The sequence below is a fragment of the Capsicum annuum genome, chromosome 8, assembly GCF_002878395.1.
Source record: "Capsicum annuum cultivar UCD-10X-F1 chromosome 8, UCD10Xv1.1, whole genome shotgun sequence".
NCBI lineage: Eukaryota > Viridiplantae > Streptophyta > Magnoliopsida > Solanales > Solanaceae > Capsicum > Capsicum annuum.
Window position 1 is genome coordinate 20,020,057 of NC_061118.1, and position 26,337 is coordinate 20,046,393.

Below are 26,337 nucleotides of genomic sequence, written 5' to 3' on the forward strand. Positions count from 1 at the left end.
AAATTTTCCTTCACAGCCCACACCCATTTTTGAACCTTTATCTTCAAAAAGTGAGAAAATGATACTTTTGTACAGGTGAGTCAATATAGTAGAAAAGCTGAATACACAAAATGCTAGATAGTGCCACGACTGGGTTGTTCTGTAGGATATCATCGGGGATTGTGATGCAACATGATGGGGAGGGAGCATAGACAACCAAGTAAGAAGCAGCACAATATGTAACAATGTCATGTATAATGGGAATATGATACTTTTACATCAGAAAGCACATTGCACTAGGAAGAGAGAATTAGTAAAGTGATGTGTTTTAAGTAAATTATTTGTAGGGTTGTGTAAAATATACCCAATGTGGTCTGACCCCTCTCCAGGCCTCACGCATGGCAAGAACTTCTTGCACGCCTTGAATACGTATTCTTTTCCCTTGGTAATCAAGATCATCAAAGTTATTATATAGAATTGTGTGAGTTGCTGTCACAGTTTTGGGGTGTATTTATCCAGCTGATACGGATTTTGATTTCTGCCGGGGAGGAACATGAAGATACGTCTTCATTGTGTCATATGCTGTGAAACCAATTGCCACCGAGGGAACAATCTGTCAACAAAATGAAAGGCAGTTTTGATGAACTACTCAAGAAATCTAGCAACATAAAGTACGGTACATCTCTAACTAACAGTAGACTGTAGACCTCATCCATCTGGGAATGATAATTTGCCCTATATTCTGTCAAATGCTAAGATGATTCCTCTTTTGCTACCTATAGATGCGACAAGTACAAATCCAACTTTAAACATGCTAGAAGTTTGGGTCCTAGTTAGGAAGTGCAGAAGTGGTGATTCTCTCCAGAAACATACTTGAGGTAGAAAAAACCTTCTCCTCAACATACTTTTTGTGGTGTAAAAGGACATTGATGTTTGTTATCAAAAAACGGACATTGATGTTCAATAATTCAGTGGTCATTAAAATATCCATCTCTCTTTTCACCCCATTACAGCTCCGCTTTCACTCAGCAGGTTAAAGAAGTAAATCACAATACAGAAATTGCGAAATCAAAGGGTGATGATAACTGGCTATTCAGGAAAATGGGAGGGACCAAGATAGTCTCTATTTTTTGAAGAGTGGCAAACTAACAAGGAATAGTTAAATTAAGCTTTAGGTCATGCAGATAGGATAATTTTGTCAAAATAGACTTGTTATTTAACACAACCCAAACGCCATATCTTGATGTTTCTATACTCTTTGAGATAAAGTATATATGACTGACTTAGTTTTTCAAATGTTGGGGATAGTGATAGCATCCAGGCTGGTCCACTTGCATTAAGATTGACGGGCTTCAATGAAATCAAGAAGATGCTTATGATGGAAGAAGAGCCCAAGAACGAGTTCAAGAATTATGGAGAAGAATGGGCAAAGTGCTACACATATTTCATGATTCAAGTCCAAGCCCAAAAGGAAGAAGATTGAGCCCACAAGGGTTGTGATTAAATTTGAAAACTTTTCCTTATTTTCTTAGGGGAGAATTTTTGGTATTATTTTTATATGCTTTCCTAGTCCTAGTAGGATTTTTTTATTATTTCCATAATAGTAGATCCTAATCTCATGCTATTTGGGATAGCTTTTTCCTAGTCCTAGTTAGATTTGATAAGGTTATGTATATCCCAATCTCATGCTATTTGGGATAGATTTTTTTTTCCTATATATAGGGATGGATTTTGTTATTTTCAATCAGACAATATTATTATTAATTGAGAGTTTCTCTTATTTACACCTTAGTGTGTGACTACTTGGGATTTATCTTGCAACCCTATAAGAACGATTCTTAAGATTAATTCTTAATTTGATATCTTTGGTTTCTATTAAAGTTAATTAAAGAAGGTGATTAGTCTTTATACTAATTGTTGTCTTTAGTTTCTTTGATATAGGGGTCTAGATCACTTTTGATCTAAGTTCTTGAATTGACTCTATTAGTATCATAATTAGTCTTAATCCGCTAATTTTGAATACTAAGATCAATTAGGGTTCTTAGCACTTAACTTCGAAATTGGGGATTTTATTCTCCAATTTTGCCTATATTTAACTTTTTGCCTTTAATCTTAGTATTTCGCTTCCGCATTATTTTCTTGTTCATTAACGTAACCCGATTATTATCAAGTGGTATCAGAGCGCTTCTATCAAGGTTCCGTTCTTCATAATTTTTGGGAGTTTCGTTGTAAAAAAAAAAAAGGTTGCTTTAGATCAAGAAATTCCAAATTGATTGTGTTTCTTGTTTTCCAACATCAAGGAGGAAAACCGAGAAGAGGGAAAATTTAGATATTTTTTAATTGATCTTTTTTCTTGTCTCACCAAACCAATCCGTCTGGGAGTTGGTAACTTTTTTTATTTAAAATCTCTACATCTTACTTCTAAAGGGATTGTTACTAGTAAGATTAATATATAAATCCTAAAGAAATCAGCCAAAGGTTGTAATTTGAGTCGGAAAAGGCAAGAGGAGTGAGATTAAAAAAAAAAAGGCAAATTGAGAGTTTTTGTTTTCTTTAACTTTTGGAGATGTCTCAAAAAGATACTGATGCAGGGACTCAAAACAACGACATAACCGAGGCACTTAGAAGGATTTCTCCTCGACTCGATGCATTAGAGGTCACCCAAAACCCACCTAATCCGGTGAAAATAACTGATTTAAGGAGAAGTGTTTTTCATACAAGGTGTAGGATAAAAGATAATATTTGCTCTATGATTATTGATTTTGAAAGTGATCTAATGTGATAAGTTCATACGTGGTGGAGAAATTGAAACTTACATGCATCAAACACAATGATTTCAGTGAACTTTAGGTGACTAAGCAATGCATGATTTCTTTCTCCATTGGAAGGTACTCTGATAATGTTCTTTGTGATGTAATTCCAATGCAAGATTGTCATATCAAGCTTGGGCATCCCTGGCAGTTTGATAGGAATGCAATTTATGATATGGGGAAGAATAGAGTTTCTCTTAAACTAAACAAAAGAAAATATAAACTTATACCTTTAACTCCATCCCAAGTTTATGAAGATCACAAACATGTGCAAGAAGTAATGAAAAATTTTGAGAGAAAAAAGAATGACAGGGGTAATGGGGTGCATGTTGATATTCCAAGAGAAGAAAGAAGAAAGGTTGTGTTGTGTGAAGAGAGCGAAATGTCAAGTGAGGTCAAACAAGAAAGGAGAGATGATCATGACAGTAATAAAGAGAGGGATAATAATGAGGTAGAGAAAGGGAACCAAGGGAGTTTGAGTGAGGTTATTTCTTATTCTAACTCTAACCTTCCTACTTCTTCTTTTAGTTGCTTTGATTCTCTTATAGGTACTCATGGAAATATTTGCATTAAAAAATCATCATTGAATAAACTTATTCCTAAGGTAGTCCAAACTAAATATCCCATTGAGCAAGTGCATGTTGATGAAAAGTATAAAGGTAAAGAGAATTGTTTTGGATCTTTCCAAGATAAGACTCGTGACAAAAAGATCAAAATGCAGTTGTGAATCTAATGCTCATGCAAAAGAAACGAGGTGTTGTTGTTTTGCCATATAAGACCAAATACGGTATGTGTGATTGGTTTATTCACATTCTTGGGATTGCTAGAACACCTAAGGTCTTTTTTGAGGTGATGAACTACACTCTTAATTCTTACGTTGATGTGAATAGGCATGTGGGAAAATATCTGAGAAGTGTAATTGAGGATGCTTGGTTATATCATAAAAGTGTTCAATTTGATGCATATTTTATAGATGTTATGTCGTCTTTGGCAAGCCCATTAGAGTACTTCACTGATAGAGTTAAATTGAAGAAGCACATATCATCTCCGACGTTATCCATACATAATTTTGTTGTACTCACACAAATAAGGGAATTTTCTATTGGGATGACGATGTCCACATGCTTTAGAAAGGTGATTTTATACATGCAAGGATTAATTGGGTTAAGTGGACACATAGTCACTATCTTGTTTTGTTCCTACCATTGTTGTTTTCAAGTAATGGATGTTGTTTACTATTGTATGTCGTCTTGATTATGCGAGATTCAAATTCGAGGACGAATTGTTTTCAACAAGAGGGGAATGATAGCATCCAGGCTGGTCCACTTGCATTAAGATTGATGGGCTTTAATGAAATCAAGAAGATGCTTATGATGGAAGAAGAGCCCAAGAACGAGTCCAAGAATTATGGAGAAGAATGGGCAAAGTGCTACACATATTTCATGATTCAAGTCCAAACCCAAAAGAAAGAAGATTGAGCCCATATGGGTTGTGAGTAAATTTGAAAACTTTTCCTTATTTTCTAAGGGGAGAATTTTTGGTATTATTTTTATATGCTTTACTAGTCGTAGTAGGATTTTTTTATTATTTCCATAATAGTAGATCCTAATCCCATGCTATTTGGGATAGCTTTTTCCTAGTCCTAGTTAGATTTGATAAAGATAGATCCCAATCCCATGCTATTTGGGATAAGTTTTTTTCCTTATATATAGGGATGGATTTTGTTATTTTCAATCAGACAATATTACTATTAATTGAGAGTTTCTCTTATTTACACCTTTGTGTGTGGCTATTTGGGATTTATCTTGCAACCCTATAAAAACGATTCTTTAGGAGGTAAGACTAATTCTTAATTTGATATCTTTGGTTTCTATTAAAGTTAATTAAAGAAGGTAATTAGTCTTATACTAATTGTTGTCTTTAGTTTCTTTGAAATAGAGGTCTAGATCACTTTTGATCTAAGTTCTTGAATTGACTCTATTAGTATCATAATTAGTCTTAATCCGTTAATTTTGAATACTAAGATCTATTAGGGTTCTTAGCACTTAACCTCGAAATTGGAAATTTTATTCTCCAATTTTACCTTATCTTTAATTTCTTGCCTTTAATCTTAGTATTTCGCTTCCGCATTATTTTCTTGTTCATTAACGTAACCCGATTATTATCAGATAGTCTATATAGTATATTGTATGACTGTAACAAAATAATATCACAATTAGATAACTATTAAGTATCCCACATCGGAAAAGAGATGGGTAATTGATCTCTTTATATGGACTTGAGCAATCCTCCCCTCATGAGCTAGCTTTTGAGGTTGGGTTAGGCCCAAGATCCATTCTTGACATGGTATCAGAGCCGGCCCATCCTAAATCTTTGTTCACCGATGTTGGGCCCCCATTGTCCACGCTCCAGTTAACGAGGCTTGGGCGTACGGGGAAATGTTAAGTATCACACATTGGAAAGAGGATGGTAATTAGTCTCTTTATATGGACTTGAGCAATTTTCCTCTCATGAGCTAGCTTTTGAGGTTGAGTTAGACCCAAGATCCATTCTTTAGATGGTATCAGAGCCAGACCCATCCCAAATCTTTATTCACCGATGTTGGACCCCCATATTATATTGTCCACCCCAAATCTTTGTTCATCGATGTTGGACCCCCATATTATATTGTCCATGCTCCAGTTAATGAGGCTTGGACGTACGGGGAAATATTAAGTAACACACATCGGAAAGGGGATGGTAATTAGTCTCTTTATATGGACTTGAGCAATCTAATCTTCCCCTCATGAGCTAGCTTTTGAGGTTGAGTTAAGCTCAAGATCCATTCTTTACATGGTATCAGAGCCAGACCCATCCCAAATCTTTGTTCACCGATGTTGGACCCCCATATTATATTGTCCACGCTTCAGATAACGAGGCCTACGCGTGCGGGGAATGTTAAGTATCCCACATCGGAAAAAGGATGGGTAATTGTTCTCCTTATATGGATTTGGACAATCCTTCCCTCATGAGCTAGCTTTTGAGATTGAATTAGGCCCAAGATCCATTCCTTACATGCGTCAGTGCTCCCGGTTCATACGCCAGTACCAGTTGGGCTTGGGCATGAGAGGGATGTTAAAGTAGGTAAAAAGCTCCACATTGGTTGGGGAATGGACTGGTGGTTTGCTTATATGGACTTGGGCAATCCTCTTTCATGAGCTAGCTTTTGAGGTTGAGTTAGGCCCAAGATCCATTCTTGACATGGTATCAGAGCCTACGGTTCAAAGATCCAGTGATTTGGTAAAACGTAAAACGAGGTTGAAGACAAGTTCAAGGCGGTTCAAACCAATTTGCAACCAATTTGATGATAATGAAAATTTTTGTCTAGTTGCATGTGAAGGAGGAGTTTAGAACATATTTTCTACATTCCTGCTGCTGGATTTTTAAAGTAAAAATAAGATATTTTTTAAACCAATTTTTAACCCATAATATTTTAAACTTTATTTTTAACCATGACAAGCGGCAGTAATAAAGATTATGTGTGCATACGACATGAAGAAGGCGGATCAAGTAAAGAAAATCAAGCCAAAAAAAAGGGAGATTTGTTAGTTTTTTGCCCTGATTTTATTACCAAATTTAAGTTTTATTTTTCTTAGAAGGAAAATAAAAGTAATACCATAATTACTTTGACTTTTAGTAAAAGAAAATATAAAAAAATTTCATATTTGGCTAACCTCTTTCTTGGAGAGGAAAGGTTTTGGAACTCTATATATAAAAGACCCCTCTTCTCATACCAAAACACAATATCATCCATAATGTAATCTTTAAAGAGTCTTTGTTTAGGGGAGATTTCTCTCAATAGGTTTTAGATTTTAGAATTTTATTTTTAATATGTAGGCCGTTCGGCCAAATCATATCAATAATATGCCTTTTAGTTGTATGTTTTTCTTTGTCATCTAAATTATCATCTCCATGGTTTGCAATTTTAAGCTTCCGCATGACGCTCTTTCGATTTCTAACCCAACAAGTGGTATCAGAGTCAGGCCTATCCCAAATCTTTATTCACCGATGGTGGCCCCTATATTATATTGTCCACGCTCAAGTTAACAAGGCCTGGGCGTTCGGGGGAGTGTTAAGAACCCCACATCGAAAAAGGGATGGGTAATTGGTCTCCTTATATGTACTTGAGCAATCCTCCCCTCATGAGCTAGCTTTTGAGGTTGAGTTAGACCCAAGATCCATTCTTGACATGGTATCAGAGTCAGGCCCATCCCATCCCAAATCTTTGTTCACCGATGTTAGGCCCCCATATTATGTTATCCATGCTCCAGTTAACGAGGCCTGGGCGTGCGGGGGAGTGTTCAGTATCCCACATCGAAAAAAGGGATGGGTAATTGGTCTCCTTATATGGACTTAAGCAATCCTCTCCCCGTGAGCTAGCTTTTGAGGTTGAGTTAGGCCCAAGATCTATTCTTAACAGTAATTAGGGATTTTACACATTCATTCAGAAGTTTATTTAGTTTCGAAACCCCACAGATGTGACATGAAAGGGAACACCTTTATGATTTTTCCTACAAATAGGAAGGTACTCCGTCGTCTATCTTTACTTGTCTATGTTTGACTTGGCACACCTCTTAAGCAAAAATTAAATAAAAGGATAATTTTACTATAACACCCCTATTAATTAGAAGTCATTTAAATGTTGGAAAATGAATAGTATTTAATAACTAGGGTAAAAAGGGCAAAATGATAAATTATCTCTTGATTTTTCAAACTGGACAAGTAAAGTTGGCTGCTATTTTTAGTATACTGGACAAGTAAAGATGGACGGAGGGAGTAATTCGCATTGTATCCTAATTCAATCAACAAAGATAATAAAGCTAAAAATAGTAAGCAAAACATAAGCGACAAATATACAAATTTGTCAATTCTTTCCTATTAGAAATGTCACTTCTATTATTAAACTCTATGATCCTTTCAATAACAAGTACTTATCACAACTGTAGTTGGACAAAATTGGTGCCTTAAGCACAGGATTATTGCTTTTGCTTTGTTGGTCATTCACATTTATGTTTTTTCATTTCTGCATGTTAATCAACATTCAAGTTACAAAAAGTATTTTCACTAAAGTTTAACCCAACTCCGAAAAGAAGTCTGCCAAATTGTGTATTATGGGCAACCTATATAGCATCCAAAATTAGGCCAACTAGAAATTGTTTAAAGAACAAGTTAAAAATTGAAGCTGTAGTGAAAAAGGGTACTATTAAACTGAAACTTTTACCTTCATATAATTAACACTGAGCCCCGCAAACAATTGTCTCCAACCATGATTACGAACAATTGAAGAAAGCCCATCAAATGTGCTCCTATATCTGGCTCTCTCTTGCAATGAAGGTTGCAGATGCTCTACCTGAATAAAAGATATTTTCATAGTTCATTAATTCATAGGTATAAGTCACATGCTCACAATGCGTGACATACTTGACTACATTTATCCGTGGCAGTCTAGTGCACAATATTTACTTACTCTGTTCCAATGTATGTGACACATTTCCTGTTTTAGTCTGATCCAAAAAGAGTGACACCTTTGTATATTAGGAAATAATTGAACTTTGAACTTTCCTATTTTACCTTAATGAGATGATATTACAGCAACTCACAAAAATGTCAAGACATTATAAGACCACAAGTCCCAAAAGCTGTTCCTTCTTTCTGTAGCAATCAAACAGGTTCAAATGAAAGGAAGGGAGTATATTTAGTAACGCTTCCACAGAGGGTTTAGTACAAACGAACACAAGTTATTCACTCAGAGACTGAAGGAGTTCCAGAAGCACAGATGATGCACAGAACTAATTACTCCATTCAAGATATAGAATGGACATAAACTCCAAATACAAGAAACCTTTAAGGGCATAGAGAGGTGTGACAGACCAGAACTAATCTGCACCAACACTGGTCTAATACGGGCACTCATTCAATCAACACATTGTGTGGAGGTTACATTGAATTATGCCATGTCTGAGAGAATAATGGGTGATACCTGCATCTGTCTCCGAACCACGTCCAATGGATATGTAAGTGTCTGACCCAATAAACCAGCTATAGCTCCACACGAGAGACGCATCAAAATGGAGGATTGGTGCTCTTCAGGAACATGCCTCTTTAACTCCTCATAAACGTAAAACTTCAATCCAGCATAAGGAAGAATGCCAATAAGTGTGGGCCCTGCTCCAAATATAAATTGAGTCATTTGTGCATCATTGATATTCATAAAGAATTAAAACCATAAACCATTTACGCAAAGACCTAGGCAGCGCATGTACAACCATGGACATCAACTCAAAAATTGTATAAGTTAGGGAGGCACCGCAGATTTTAGAAATTAGAGGCATTAATCTAAACCTTTTTAAAAAAGAACAACTAAATTTACACTTTTAGTGTAACGACTGGTTCCGTCGTCACTGAAAATATCTGCGGTAAAGGTATACGAATCTCATTCGTCATATGTGTTGGGATCAATTCTTTAGTATGAGAGTGCATTTGATACGTTCTAAGGTCATACAATACCCCTAGCACAAAGTTAAGTTGAAAGTATCATTGCCGATTTAGTTTCAAGCTAAGTTTAAACTAGGATCAACTTCAAACGAGCACTCCTGAAATATAAGGAGTTAGGGGTCCTAATACCCAGCAAATTAAAGATTTCTGATTCTTCTTTCCAACGCAACCGACCTTCCATCAATCCACTTCCTGAGTAAAACATTATGACCGTTTTACTGAAGACTAGCTATGCTGAAAAAGCTAAGGGCGCTATAGTGGGTCAGGTCGCTATAGCGACACTACAACAGTTTATAACCTATTTTTGACAAGTTTCAGCCCCCAAACCCCAAAATTTCATTCCTAAGTCTTGGAGGGGCAATTTTCCCATGGTATGGGTGGAAATTCTTCGTTGAGGCAAGTTTCTTCCATCATCTTCTTCATTTTTCAATCCTTTAACATCCTAGAATCATTAGAACAACCTTTGATGGTGAAATTCTTGGGGATTTGAATCCTAAGTTCAAGATATTTTAGGGAAAACCAATGGGTTGAATTAATATCACCTATAATCACTTCTAAATTGTTAATTTACAATCCCTAGCATGAATTAGTGTATATAAAGCATGAAAATTGATAGTTGGGGACATTGAATTCAATAAAGGTGGAACCTTTAGCTTAAAAAGTCTACTACTGGAGTTGGGTTGAGCTTAAAGGAAATATTTTGATGACTAATTGACTCTTGGGTACTGTTGTAGACCGTAAATGAGGATAAAATTAGTGAGTTTGAATTCCAAGGTTTTTGTTTGAAGAGCAGTTTATTAATTACTCTTGTAATTGTTATATTAGATGATATAACTTTCAAAAATGTGAAGAAGAAGGAAGATCATCCTTGACATAGTTGGCACCCAGGTAGGTTATGGTTTATGAGTAGTAGACTGTGGTTAGTGATCGTATCCATAATGTAGATTGACAGGAGAAATCATGCTTAGGCTTGCGGACATGGAGTTTGGATGGATAAAATATGATTTTAATGCAATAAGAGCCTAATCGTGTGTTGATATATTAATGTATGAATTCTGATGAATGCTTTGTGTTTGTATGACTCTATGGTGGATTGTAATGTGAATTATGTGAATATAGATGACAATGAGATGGTGTGAGCTCATAATCTAGTTATTTAGCCTAATTACCATAAAAGGGTGAACTTGGTATTATGTACGGTTAGAATATGGGATAATCTTCCTTAAGGTTAGTAACGAGGACTCATTATGGTATAAGGAGGCGGTGACTTAACTTAAGAGACTAAGGTCAAGTTAGGCTAAGAGTTAGGTGGTAAAGGTAAAAAAGTGCATAACTAAAGCTAGATTGTAGGTTGAATAGAGTTGAATGATTGGTTAATGAAGTATGGTCTTGAACCTAGTAAAATGTAAGGGTTGCTAAATAATAGTGGAATCCCCGATTTCGATATGAATAAAGGGGGATTAAATAAATAAATGAATTGCTAGATTTTAGACTCCTGGTTGACCGTGTGCTCCTAAAATGGCTATTTGAATTTAATGAATATGGCTTGATAATGCTTAATTGAATAAGCCCAGGATTGGTCTTCAAATATTCTATAATAGATAAAACCAATTATTCATATCTACTTGTGATTTAGTGTATTAATGTATGATTATTGTTTACATGAATTGAGTAACTCGAGTTGATCAAGTATTGGGTGGTTGTCTATTATTGCAATGAATACTTAAGGAATGTAATTGTTAAATGATATCCTAAATGTTAATCACATATAATGAGGTTATATTAAAGGCTTGTTGACTGTACAAGTATGATTGCTTATTCTCATTGTGGTTGTGATTGTTGTGACATTGGTTATTATTGTAAGATGTACCGGTATTTAGACATCTTCACGGGATTGGTTGATATGATTCATTGGTTGACTCGAGTGCCACCCTGATACAATATATGGATAAGTGCTCGTCCTTTGCAGGTCATGACTAGTGGACAACCATAAGATCCTTAGCATGTATGTACAAGGTACGGATGAGTGTGCCAATTCCTTGAGTGGACCGGGTATATAATTATTGTTATTATTGTTGTTTATATTGGTTCCATGAGTGGACCAAGTTATATTGTGGTTGTTGTTGTGGGTTCCTTGAGTGAATTGGATTACGATGTTGCTTGGTATATCTGGGATTCTTGTGTGGTCCAATTACTTGTCATATTTTTGGGATTCTTGTTGTTACAGTCATGGTCTGTTGACTTGGATATGGTTAGAGTCATGGTTTGTTCACTTGGATATGGTTAATGTCATGGTTTGCTGACTTGGATATTGTTAGAGTTATGCTTTGCTGACTTGGATATGTTTAGAGTCATGGCTTGTTGACTTGGATATTGTTAGAGTCGGGGTTGTTGATTTGGTCATAGTTTGACTTGATTACTTGTCACCTGACTTGTACTAGACTGAACTTGTAGAGTTACTTGAAAAAGCTAACTGTCATAAACTTGGGGCATTTATCATATGTGTGTTCATAGTTGTATTTGTTATAAGGTGATGATTATTAATCATTTACCATGATTAATAACTATTTGAATCAAACAAGTGAGAGTTAGGATGGATGACACTTGATGTGAAGATGATGAATGATTAACGAGAATTAGAATGGAAATACTCTTAGTTAAAACAATGGATAAAGATAGCATAAGCGGATGAAGGTGTTATGGATTAAATTGTTATATAAGTTGTCATGTTTTCTTTTTATGATTTCTATATTATGTTTACGTGATCTAACCCTGGTCGGGAATGATACCTACCATTATGTGTTGTTTGTACTGATACTACTCTTGTTATACCCTTCTTGAGGTCTAGTCTTTTCTAGGAATCAGTGTTAGTTTCATAATTACTGCAGGTAGCGATCCTTCAACAGCTTCTACTCCTCTCATTCATGGTGAAAGTTTTGTCCAGTCTTATCGTTCTTGATTTAGAAACTCCTGTACTTGTTTAGACTAGTTCCTAGGGGTAGTTTACATTTCCACACTTAATATTTATAATAAAACAGTTGTAATAAAGGTTGGTTATTTCTATTTAATAAAGACTTCCGCATGTTATGTTGAACGGGTAGTAAGGGATTCTCCTATCTAGGTGGATTAAAGTAAAATCTCAAATTTGTCAAAATATAATCTTTTCTGCTTTCGAGTCCACCTGTTTCAAGCTATAATAAATAGCAGTTTATATTCAATCAGAATAAAATATGGCATAGAAGGATTAAACAAGTAACATGAAAACACAATTCAAAAGTTTCATAGATTTCCAACATTGCAGGAAAGCTAAAAAAATACAAAGTACCTGAAACAACATAAAACCCCAAAATTAATTGTCTAAATTTAGTATGAAAGCCTCCTCATCCTTTTTTATTAAGGATGTAATTTCAAGGGATTTTGAGATTATACAACAACAAACCCAGTATATTCCCACCTAGTGGGGTCTGGAGAGGGTAAAATGTACGCAGTCCATACCACTACCTCCGAGGAAGTAGAGAGGCTGTTTCCGATAGACCCCCTGCTCAAGACAAAAGGACGAAGTACAAAAACGTCAAAAGCATGCAACAGGAACAAAATGACACAACAATAACGTACACAAACAGACAATGGACACCCCCCCACCCCTAAACCTACCAACCAAGCTACACCAAACCCTCCTAACTACAAACTACGACTCGACCACCCACCTTAGCCCTCTACCCTAATGCTTTTCCTCCATACTTTCCTATCAAGGGTCATGTCCTCAGAGAGCTGTAACTGCTCCATGTCACGTCTAATTACTTCTCTCCAGTACTTCTTCGGTCTACCCCTCCCCTGCTTGAAACCATCCAAGGCCAACCTCTCACACTTACGAACAGGGGCATCCGTGCCCCTTCTCATCACATGAACAAACCATCTCAACCTCACTTCCCGCATATTATCTTCCACCGACGCCACTCCCATCTTCTCCCGAATAATCGCATTCCTAACCTGGTCAGCCCTCGTGAATCCACACATCCAACGCAACATCCTCATTTCCGCCACCTTCAACTTTTGGACGTGAGAGTTCTTAACAGGCCAACACTCCGCCTCCTACAACATAGCCAGCCGGATCGCAGCTTTATAGAATTTTTCTTTGAGCTTGAGAGGCACCTTTTTATTGCATAAAATCCCCGAAGCAAGCCTCCATTTCATCCAACCTGCCCCAATACGGTGAGAGACATCCACATCAATCTCTACATCCCCCTGAATCATAGACCCAAGATACCTTAAACTATCCCTCTTACAAACCACCTACGAATCCAGCTTCACTACCTCCTCTTCTTCTCGCCTAGAGTTACTAAACTTGCACTCCAAGTACTCTGTTTTGGTCCTACTCAATCTAAACCCTTTAGATTCCAGGGTTTGTCTCCAAACCTCCAACTTATCATTAACACCTCGACACGACTCATCAATCAATAATACATCATCCACAAAAAGCATACACCAAGGCACCTCTCCCTGAATACTCCGCGTCAACACATCCATCACCAAGACGAATAAAAACGGACTAAGAGTCGATCCCTGGTGCAACCCTGTCAAGATCGAGAAATGCTTGGAATCTCCTCCCACCGTCCTTACTCGGGTTTTCGCCCCCTCATACATGTCCTTAATTAATCGTATGTACGCCATTGGTACCCCCTTTGCCTCCAAGCATTTCCAAAGAACCTCTCTAGGAATTTTGTCATACGCCTTCTCCAAGTCGATAAACACCATGTGAAGATCCCTCTTCCTCTCTCGATGCTGCTCTACCAGCCTCCGCACAAGGTGAATCTCCTCCGTTGTCGAGCGACCAGGCATAAATCCAAATTGATTCTCCAAAATAAACACTACCTTCCTCAACCTCCGCTCCACCACCCTTTCCCAAATCTTCATCGTGTGACTCAACAACTTAATACCACGGTAGTGGTTGCAACTCTGAATGTCACCTTTGTTCTTATATAAACGAATCATCGTGCTCCATCTCCACACCTCGGGCATCTTAGCTAACTTGAAAATGTTGTTAAATTGGTGAGCCACCTCAACCCTGCCCTGCTCGTGAACTTCCAAAAGTCCATCAGAATCACATCGGGCCCCGTCGCCCTGCCCCTTCGCATCTTGCGAATAGCCTCACATACCTCATCCACCCTAAAACGCCAACAAAAGCTGAATCGCGAGATTCCTCGGTGTGCTCCAACTCCCCTAAAACAATGCCTCTGTCCCCCTCGTCATTCAAGAGCTTATGAAAATATGACTGCCACCTCTTCGATATTATGATATTTCAAAATTTTCATTTATAGCAAAAACATTCAAATATTCTGTTAATTTTGCATTCTGGAAAGGAAAAAACCACATATTAAAAAGGAAATTAGGAGGTAGAGTCTGATTGGTCTTCTCTGGAATTACAGAAGTACCAAGTATAGTTCCATGAGTTGATGCCATCAATGCAACAACTTTAGTTCATAAAGAAATGAATGGCTTCATGAGTTCCCGAAAATAAAATAATGAAAGAAAAAAAATTAACAAGACAAAAGAATGACCACTGCTTGTATCACCACATATTAAAAAGGAAATTAGGAGGTAGAGTCTGGTTGGTCTTCTCTGGAATTACAGAAGTACCAAGTATGGTTCCATGAGTTGATGCCATCAATGCAACAACTTTAGTTCATAATGAAACAAATGGTTTCATGAGTTCCCGAAAATAAAATAATGAAAGAAAAAAAAATTAACAAGACAAAAGAATGACCACTGCTGGTATCAAACTCAATTTCAACTTGAATATGCAATCTAAGATTTGGTGCCTATGGTTGGTTATCTGCCATGATAATCACTTTTGATATGTCTACAACATAGCACAATATGCTTCATAAAGTTAGTTAATTCACGTTTTTAAAGTTTTATGACCCAATCAATTGCAGATGAGTCGTGATTGAAAAAAAATTGAAGATGAGTCAATTGAGGAGTAAAAGTTCATTATTCAATGTGAACGAATAAATACTTACCTACACCTCTATAAAGTGCACGGAGTCCTCCTTCCTTGTAGACAGCCTCTAGAACATTTTTAGTGCCATTATATTGAGGATGAACATGGGTTGGTCTACTGCCATTTCCCAAGTTTCCTCTCAGGTCCTTGACCTAAAGAAAGATAAAGGAAGAATATGAACATTGTTGATAGCCATCCAAACTGTTTAATACCGTGAAATTAGATTCCAACACTCGAAGGGTAAAATTTATATTTTTTGATCCAGTGAACCTACATGAGACTGAGGGTAAATATAGAACCATTTGCAAAGATCTTTAGTGCAAAAGTAATATTTTAGGAGCACATACAAGATAAAAACAGAGTGGCCGAGTTGGAGCACACAAGCAGTGTAGATTCTTTTTAACCTAATTCATGAATCAGTCAAAATGTTAACATCCGAAGTGCTTTATCTAAAAGACAAGCTCAAGCAGAAAACTGATACACGGATGCAATTTTTATTGATCAATGCAGCAGGATGGAGTTCCACAAAGGATCTGACAGGTCAAATTAACCAGGAAAGAAATCCTCCGTTGTTAAGTAATTTGAGAGAGAGAGAGAGAAAGAGAGAGGGACGGACCATTCCTCCTTCATATACAAGTTACATGAGTGTTTAATAAAGTATGGCAGCTCACCTATGATGGTTTACACATCAAATAAAATAACAACATATATTGCCAATTTTTTTTGAAACTGGTAACTTTAAGGTATATTGCCATTTTGATGACGTCAAAAATCAGATACGTCTATTCATCCTACTAAAGCAAGGCAATTGGTGAGTGCTGCTAATCAGATCAACATCCAAGTTTACCAGGCATGTTAATGGAAAAATTCCACAGGCAAAGCACAAAATAAGCAAAAAACTAGCTATTGCAAAATAATGAAACTGCCAAATGCAAGCAGACATGTAAAGAGAAAAGAAAGAAAATAAATATATTTTAACAAATTAAGCACCTGATAAGCCAGTTTGGTCCGAGCTAAATCAAGGGGATATGTACATAAAACTGCAGTTCCTCCAGATGCTGAGCCAGCCAAAAGATCTACAACAGGTCCTGTTCCTAAGGCAGAGTAATTATTCAATATCCATCCTCGATACCGCTCATAGGTCATGTAATGAAGTGCAGCATATGGGACAATTCTGAGAACACTTGCTCCATTTCCTCTGCAATACGCAGCGTCATGAATAACAACTACTTCCACAACAACTGTAGCTTTTGAACAGTAAAATCTTAACTTACTTGTAAAATCCAATAATGCCTTCATGCTTCAAAAGCTTCTTTAGAGATTGATAAACTCCGATGGAATGATATCCTTCGGTTCTTGTCTATAACAATTAAGGAGAAGAGAGAGCAGAAGGAAGTTAGGAATGCCACAATGAACTAAAACTGAATCAAAGGCATCAAATTACTAGATTAAGTAGCCATGTGAAGAATATAAAGGAAAAAAAATACACAATCAGCATCTGGCAGATGCATTTAAGTGGAAACACAAGAAGTCAACTAATGACTTAGAGAAACTGCAAATAAAAACTTTCCTCAGAACAGTCCTGGAACTAGAGTGGCGCAACTGCTCTTCATTCATCCAATAGATTAATACTCCAAGCAAACTAATTTCTCTCAGAAATAAATGTATATAGTCTAGAGAAGATCAAAAGAAATGCCTAAGCATAATATACAACTAAACAAAAATCATTCAGTTTGTCTAGACCAGTATAAATTGGCATAGAAGTACAACAATATACCCAGTGTAATAGCACAAGTGGGGTGTGAAGAGGGTATTGTGCACGCAGACCCTACCACCATCTTAGGAGGTAGAGAAGTTGTTTCCAATAGACCCTCAGCACAAGTAAAAGCAGTATAAAACAGTTAGAAAAAAGACCAAGAAACTAACGGAAATGAAGAAGCCAAGACAAAAGCGCTAAAGAAAGTCTGACAAAGCATACTTATCAATGTTGGGAAAGGCAGGGCACTATCAAAGTGCACGACAGGGTAGCAGTGGAAAAATACCCAAGACTAAACTTTTCCTTCTTAATTTGAACCAAGAGGAGACAAGCAAACCCAAGCAAAACAATGATAATAGGCAGCAAATATATCAACCATACAAATACGACAAGATAAGAACAAAGGCAATCACACGAAACACCAAATTTACGTGGAAAATCCTTCGATGTGAAGAGTAAAAAAATCACGGGACCAAAACCTCCACTATAATCACCAAGAGTTACAATATTATTCTCCAAAATTGGCCACAAAACAAGTGTCAAACAATGAGCAACAACACAACAAAATAGCACAAAAACTAGAGAATAAAAAGGAGCAAAACCACAAGAAACATAGCTGCTGTTCAGGGAAAAAAAAAAATAGGAGCTACAGGTCACCAAACTAACTCCGTCAGTTCCTAATTAAAGATTGAGATGAGATGAACAAGTTGTCCAAAAATCAGCTCAATCGAACATGAAACGAAGCGAGAATCAGAATTTGAAGTTGACAGCTGTGGCTAAAATTTTAGTGCAAAAATCTGCACACTTTCTCTCTCTTTTGTGGCTGCTAAAACTCTCTTTTGGATGTGAAATGAGACGTAAAAAGATCTATATATATGCCCCATAGTAATGGGCCTATGGACAAAAGTGAGTTGATCCATATTGGATTTTATTTATCCACATAGGAAGGAAAAAAAATCCATAACCTAACAATTCTCTCCCTCTCGACTATGTGGACGAAACCGCCATCCGGCGATCATGCAACAATCTTCAAACTTTCCTCTTGGCAAAACTTTAGTCATCATGTCGAAACCATTATCATCCATATGAATCTTCTCAAGTTCAAACGACTTAGAATCCAACACACCTCGAATCTAATGATATCTCACATCAATGTGTCTAGACATCAATGTGTTTAGACCGATCATGAAATGTAGAATTTTTGCCAAGATGTATAGCACTTTGACTGTCGCAGTAAAAAACATCTCTCTTGAGCACAACCAAGTTCCCCAAGAATCTCTTCATCTAAAGCAATTTTTTACAAGCTTCAACAACAACAATAAGCTCGGCTTCTGTAGTAGATAAAGCAACACATTTTTGCAATCTAGATTGCCAAGACACAACTTCCCCTGCAAAAGTAACCAAATACCCTGAAGTAGACTTGTGTGTATCAACATCACTGGCCATGTCTGAATCCGTATAACCACAAAAAATAGGCTTCTCTGTACCAAAACATAAACTCAGACTAGAAGTGCCACAAAGATATCTCATAATCCACTTCACAGCATTCCAATGTTCTCTTCCTGGATTAGAAAGAAAACGTCTAACAATACCAACAGCACGAGCAATATCTGGTCTTGTACAAACCATTGCATACATCAAACTACTAATAGCTGAAGCATAAGGAACTTTCTTCATATCTTTCTTCTCATCATCACTAAAAGGATACTGCTTCGTGCACAATTTGAAGTGCATAGCTAAAGAAGTACTGACAACCTTAGCCTTATCCATGTTGAACCTTCGAAGTACTTTCTAGATGTACTTCTCTTGTGATAACCACAACTTCTTGGCCTTTTCTGTCACGGACAATCCGCATGCCAAGAATCTGCCTGTTGGTTCTAAGTCTTTCATAGAAAAAGACTTACTCAACTCTTGCTTCAACTTTTGAATCCAGCAAGCATTATGAACAACAACAAGTATGTCATCAACATAAAGCAACACAATAATAAAGTCACCATCAGAGAATTTTTGCACAAAAACACAATGGTCTGAAGTCGTCTTCTTGAAGCCTTACTGACTCATAAAGGAACCAAACTTCCTGTACCACTGCCTGGGAGCTTGTTTCAAACCATACAAGCTCTTCTTTGATTTGCAAACATAATTCTCTTTTCCTTCAAAACCTTCAGGTTGCTCCATATAAATTTCTTCATGTAAGTTATTATGGAGAAAAGCAGTTTTAACATCCATTTGTTCAACCTCTAAATCTAGACTTATAGTTAAGCCTAGAACCACACGAATGGATGACATCTTCACAACTTGAGAGAATATCTCATCAAAGTCAGGTCCCTTTTTCTTGTTAAATCCCTTCACAACCAATCTAGCTTTGTACCGTGGAACTGGGTTACCATCTTCATGTTTCACCCAAAAAACCCACCTGTTTTTCAAAGTTTTTCTGTCTTTAGGTAGCTTAACCAAATCAAAGGTATGATTATCATGCAAAAATTTAATCTCATCTTTCATAGCATCAAACCACTTTTCTTTTTCTTCACTTTCCATGGCTTCATCAAGGCTCTTAAGTTCTCCCTCGTCAGCCAAGAGTACATACTCACTAGAAGAATAACGAGATGAAGGTATTCTCTCTCTAATAGATCGTCTGAGAGAACTCTCTGGAGCATCAACAACTAGTTATTGATCAACCATATCAACTTGCACTGAAGCATCAACAACATCATGCTGGTCATTCTGAATATGGTCATCATCTTCATTATCAACTTGATTTTCATCATCATGAAGATTTTCTTCAAGAGCAGTAATCAAAGGAACTGGATCAACATCAACTAGGCTCTAACTACTCTGAGAATCAACCTTCTCAGCATTGTCAAAATCTTTAATTGTTTGGTCTTCAAAGAACACAACATCGCGGCTTGTAACAAGTTTCTTCTCAACTGGATCATAAAAATGATAGCCAAATTTATCTTGACCATAACCAATGAAGATATACTGCCTAGTTTTAACATCCAACTTTGACCTTTCATTCTTAGGAACATGCACAAAGGCTTTACACCCAAAGACTAAGATAATTATAAAAAACATGCTTACCAGACCAAACTCTGTCAGGGACATCACCATCCAAAACAACAGTAGAAGATAAATAGATAACATAAGCAGTCTTATTAAGTGTTTCTGCCCAAAAGGAATCTGAAAGCTTAGCATCTGAAAGCATACATCTAACCTTCTTAACTAGAGTTCTGTTCCTCCTCTCTGCTAAACCATTTAACTGAGGAGTCTTTGGAGGAATTTTCTGATGTCGAATACTCTGCTCTCTGCAATATCTATTAAAAGGACCTATATACATACCACCACTATCTGAGAGGATGCATTTCAATTTCTTTCATGTCTGTCTCTCAACCAAGGCATGAAAATCTTTGAACACATCAAGTACTTGATCCTTGGACTTCAAACAAAATACCCAGAGTTTGCGAGAATGATTATCAATAAAAGTCACAAAGTAAAGTGCACCACCATGAGACCTTACTTTAAAAGGACCACACAAATCAAAATGTACCAACTCCAGCAAATCAAGCTTTCTTGAAGGAAGACGACTCTGAAAAGAAACTCTTTCCTGTTTACTGGCTAAGCAATGAACACACTTCTTCAACTTTGCTTGTTTCACTCTAGAAAGCAATTTTTTCTTAGCCAAACTATCAATCCCCTTCTTACTCATATGACTCAACCTTCTATGCCATAACTCTGATGAAGTATCATTCTCCACCAAGTTCACTGAGCCTCTAGAAGTGGAGCCCTAAAATACATACAAGTTCGACAATTGGTCACCTCGAGCCACAATCATCAAACCTTCAGTAAGCTTCCTATGGCCAACACCAAAGGTGTTAACATAACCCTCATCATTTCCTCCAAAAATCAGATTCAAGAGAATATCTGGAGCATGCTTGACATTGTTAAGAACTAGTTTGGAACATTGTTACTTTCCAAACAAACAATGTCAATGTAAAGTACTTTAACTTCATCATTATTGCCCATTTTCAACATCTAAAAATTACCTGGAGTATACGAAGAAAATAATTCCTTCTTTGGCGAAACATGAGCAGTAGCACTAGAATCCACAAACCAGTTAGACTCATCACGAACAAGATTAATGGCATTCTTACCACAAGCAACAAGAAGATCATCATTAGCAACAACAGCAACACGATTTTCATTATCACCTTCTTTCTTTTGTTGTCTCATATCTCTCTTATGCTTGTAGCAATATTTGGTGATATGCCCTTTTTTGTTGCAATAGTCACATGTAACATTCTTGAATTTAAACTTCGACTTGCTTCTACTTTTATCTCTATCATTTGGACCTCTAGACTTGTTTCTCCCCCGCTTCAGTAACCAAAACATCAGAGTGTGAAGATGAAGAAGATGAGGCTTGAGATTTTCTTCTCATCTCTTCATTCAAGACACCACTGTTAACATATTACATAGTTACAACACCACCAGAAGCAAAATTAGTCAAAAAAAACTCGAAGAGTTTCCCAAGAGTCTGGCAGAGTATTAAGAAACCAAAGTCCCTGAATTTCTTCATTGAACTTTACACGCATTCCAGACAACTGGTCAAGGACACCCTGAAAATTATTTATATGATCGGAAATAGGACTGCCCTTTTTATACCTCATATTCAACAATTGCTTAAGTAGGAACAACTTGTTATTGCCAGTCTTCGAAGCATAAAGTGTCTCGAGCTTGTCCCATAAACTTATGGCATATGTCTCATTCACAATATGGTTTCTAACATTATCTTCAACCCATTGTCTGATATAGCCACAGACCTGTAGGTGCTCAAATTTCCAATCGTCATCTGTCATGGATTGAGGTTTAGTAGACACAAAAACAGGCAAATTCATTTTCATGAAAAATAGTAGATCTTTCATCTTTCCTTTCCAAGAATGATAATTACTACCATTCAAACACACTATGTTGCTCATATTTGCCTCCATAATTCAAATCAACAATCAACAACAACCTACACTCTGATACCACTTTGTTGGAAAAGGCAGGGCACTATCAAAGTGCACGATAGGATAGCAGCGAAAGAATACCAAATCTAAAATTTTTCTTTTTAGTTTGAACCAAGAGAAGACAAGAAAATCAAGCAAAACAATGATAATAGGTAGAAAATATATCAACCACACAAATATGACAAGATAAGAATAAAGGCAATCACACGAAACACCAAATTTACGTGGAAAACCCTTTGATGTGAAGAGTAAAAAAACCACGAGACCAAAACCTCCACTATAATCACCAAAAGTTACAATATTGTTCTCCAAAATTGGTCACAAAACAAATGCCAAACAATGAGCAACAACACAACAAGATAGCATCAAAACTAGAGAATAAAAAGAAGCAAAAACAAAAAAAACATAGCCGATGTTCAGGGATGAAAAATAGGAGCTACAAGCCACCAAATCCAACTCCGTCAGTTCCTAATCAAATATTGAGATGAGAGGAACAAGCTGTCCAAAAATCAGCTCAATCACACAAGAAACGAAGTGGGAATCGCAATTTGAAGTTGACAGCTGTGGCTAAAATTTTAGTGCAAAAATCTGCACACTTTCTCTCTTTTGTGGCTGCTAAAACTCTCTTTTGGATGTGAAATTAGACCTAAAAAGATCTACATATATGCCCCATAATAATGAGCTTATGAGCAAAAGTAGACAAAGGCGGAGCCAGGATTTCAAGTAAGGGGGTTTAATATTCAAAGAAAACTAAGTCAAAAGGGGTTCAACACCTACTATAACCACATAAAAAATAATTTTAATCATGCATAAATAATATATTTTTACGTCGAAAAGGGTTCGGACGAACACCCCAAAGAGGTTGGCTCTGCCTCTGAAAGTGGGTTGGTCCATATTGAGCTTTATTTATCCACATAGGAAGGAAAAAAGACTCATCATCCAACAATCAACGCACAAGAAACATCCAACAGTAATAGAAATGGGATAGCAAGAAACTACCTAAAAAATACTACAACTACTAGAATGAAAGAATAAGCGAGACAACTTCCAACTACTTAACTCTATCCTAGTCCATAACCTCCTATCTAAGGTAATGCCCTCGGTAAGCTAAAGTTGCATCATGTCCGGTCTAAACACCTCTCCCCAATACTTCTTCAACCTACCTCTAGCTCTCTTGTAACCTTCCATAGATAAATTGGCATAAAGAGATAAGATTAAAACATGGGAAACTAGATAGAACAGTTTCTCTGTTCCTCTTTCTTTATTTTGGGGGTCACCTGGAAAAGTATTTTGACACGCTCCAGTGGGGCAACAGTAGTTTTGGCAAATGCACCAGCAGCTCCACCAGCAATGAGCTCCTTCACATATATTGGCAAACCATCAAAAACTGAAACCTCTCTATGAGCAGCAGAAGAAGACCCATCAACTAAGCCTGCTACATTTGTGGACAACCGCGTCGAAGAACTCATCTTCAGAGTTACTAACCTTACAACGTACTATCCACCTTGTAGATTGTAAAACTCCTTGTCCCACCTATCTCTTGGGATACAGAAAGGTAAAACCTTTTGCTCAAACGGGTAAATCAATGGCCTGAGAACAACCGGAATGTTCACAAGCCTATTTTGCTTTTCACCAATTATTACAAGTATCATGAAACAGACAAATGCAAAGAAAATTAGACACAAGGCTAACAGGATCCAAAATGAATCACTTATTTCAATATCAAAGTTCAATCTTGCCCATATGAAATTGCATCAAACAAATCTCTGCGATCGAAGAAACAATAAATCTAAGAACAATCGATAAAATCAATACTCCTTTTGATAAAAGCAATGGAGAAATGTTCAATTGGATTTCGGCAGAATCTTTTAATTTTTTTTTTAATTTTTTTTTGTTATTATTGAAGGTAACGTATTCAATTGACTAGTCCCCAAGACTTGTTTCCTCCCAAGTTCTAGGAAGGTTGCTTCTTAATTCGAATAGGGAATTTGGGGACTGATCAAATTCGTGACCTGAGGTTTATGTAAATGTTGTAGTATATAAAATGTTGCCGGAGTTGGGTCCACGAGACCCCATGACTTCTCACTACAGGTGGCGGTATAGTCGCACAATTTTTTCTCTCTCAAACAAAAGAAGAAAATTGTTGTATATATATATTAAATAAATGACGTGGCTAAAGGGTGTGGATGCAGGAAAGTGTATGTCATAAATCCATGATCTCAATAAAAAATATATTTGAAAAATAACATTCTTTACTTTTTTAAGTATAGTACAAAAATAAATCCATGATCTCAATAAAAAATATATTTGAAAAATAACATTCTTTACTTTTTTAAGTATAGTACAAGTATCATTTTGCCCCTCTATTATCCAAATATAATTTTTAAATTTTTTATACTTATTTGTCTCTCAAATTTTATTTTTTATTATTTTCATTTTTTTATTTTTTTTCTTTAATTTTATTATTCAATTTTTATTATTTTCACTTTTTAATTTTTTCTTTAATTTTATTATTCTATTTTTTATTATTTTCACTTTTTATTTTTTCCTTTAATTTTATTTTCATATTTTAATTTATTTGTCTCAACCTTTATTTTTTTCTCTTTTTTCTTTTTTCTCGGGCATTATCTATTTCTTTTTTTAATTATTTTTTAATTCATTTGTCTTTAACCTTTATTTTTTTATTTATTTTAATCATTTCTCTTTTTTTCCCTCATTTTTCTCAAACTTTATTTTTATTTTTTCCTCTCATTTTTTATTTTCTCAATTTTTTTAATTCTTCATTTTTTTCTTAATCTTTATTTTTTTCTTGCCTTTTATTTTTTCACTCTCTTTTTTTATTTCTCTATTTTGTTTGATTGTTTTTTTCTTTTTTCAGTTCTCTTTTTTCCCTTATTTTTCTCAAACTTTATTTTTATTTTTCCTATCATTTTTTATTTTTTTCAATTTTTTTAATTTTTCACTTTTTCATTATCTTTCTTTTTTTCTCAATCTTTTTTTTATTTCTCTATTTTGTTTTATTGCATTTTTTTCTCAACTTCTATTATATTTTGCTAATAAATAAAAAATTGGATAATCCACAAAGGTATCTTAGTTTTTTGATATCAAAGCAAATTTAAAGGCATGAATTGTTGTTACGAAATTCTTTGAAAATTCTTAAGATAAGTCGTGTCTCTAAGGCGAGAATTGTAAAATATCTATTAAATAAAGGCATAATGTGGCAGTGTTAACTCTTGCCCGTGGAGTATAATTTATTATTTGAAAGTCGTTGGGTTAAGTCTTGCCACTAAGCCAAGAGTTGTAGAACATCCCATAAATGAAAACATAATGTGGTAGTGTCAACTCTTGCCCGTAGGGCATAATTTGTAGTTTGAAAGTCTTGCCTCTAAGGCAAGAGTTGTAGAACATCTCATAAATAAAGACATAATGTGGTAGTAACAACTCTTTCCTGTGGGGCATAATTTGTAGTTTGAAAGTCCTTGGGCTATGTCTTACTTCTAAGGCAATAGTTGTAGAACATCTCATAAATGAAAACATAACGTGGTAGAGTCAACTCTTGCTCGTGGGGCATAATTTGTAGTTTGAAAGTCCTTGAGCTAATTAAGTCTTTTATTTAAGGCAAGAGTTGTAGAACATGTCATAAATAAAAACATAATGTGGTAGTGTTAACTCTTGCCCGCGGGGCATTCTTGAGCTAAGTCTTACCTGTAAGGCAATAGTTGTAGAATATCTTATAAATGAAAACATAACGTGATAGAGTCAACTCTTGCCCGTAGAGCATAATTTGTAGTTTGAAAGCCCTTGAGCTAATTAAGTCTTGTCTCTAAGGCAGTAGTTGTAGAATATCTCATAAATGAAAACATAACGTGGTAAAATCAACTCTTGTCTGTGGGACATAATTTGTAGTTTGAAAGTCATTGAGCCAAATCTTACCTCTAAGGCAATAGTTGTAGAATATCTCATAAATAAAAATATAACGTGGTAGAGTTAAGTCTTGCCCGTGGGGAAAATTTGTAGTTTGAAAGTCCTTGGGCTAATTAAGTCTTGCCTCTAAGGCAAGAGTTGAAGAATATCTCATAAATAAAAACATAATATGGTAGAGTCAACTCTTGCCCGTGGGGCATAATTTGTTGTTAGAAAGTCTGTGAGCTAAGTTTTGCCTCTAAGGCAATAGTTGTAGAACATCTCATAAATGAAAATATAATGTGGTAGAGTCAACTCTTACCCGTGGGGCGTAATCTGTTGTTTGAAAGT

The 26,337-nt window shown here is 36.0% G+C and overlaps 1 protein-coding gene across 2 annotated transcripts; it reads right to left on the bottom strand.

Annotated features, from left to right (window-relative positions):
* Positions 1–217: 217 nt before the first annotated feature.
* LOC107839003 (mitochondrial carrier protein CoAc1) lies at positions 218–24,202 on the bottom strand. Of its 2 annotated transcripts, none has more exons than XM_016682329.2 (7): positions 23,361–24,202; positions 16,599–16,684; positions 16,315–16,522; positions 15,344–15,476; positions 8,809–8,993; positions 8,050–8,178; positions 218–592 (listed from the first exon to the last, which is right to left on the bottom strand). In XM_016682329.2, exons 1-7 carry the CDS (start codon positions 23,550–23,552, stop codon positions 491–493), a joined length of 1,035 nt encoding a protein of 344 aa, XP_016537815.1. In that variant the 5' UTR covers positions 23,553–24,202; the 3' UTR covers positions 218–490. The 2 variants fall into 2 exon arrangements, with proteins under 2 accessions (XP_016537815.1, XP_016537816.1); XM_016682330.2 differs by lacking the exon at positions 218–592 and adding an exon at positions 8,400–8,480 and having other exon boundaries at positions 23,361–24,196.
* Positions 24,203–26,337: the final 2,135 nt, after the last annotated feature.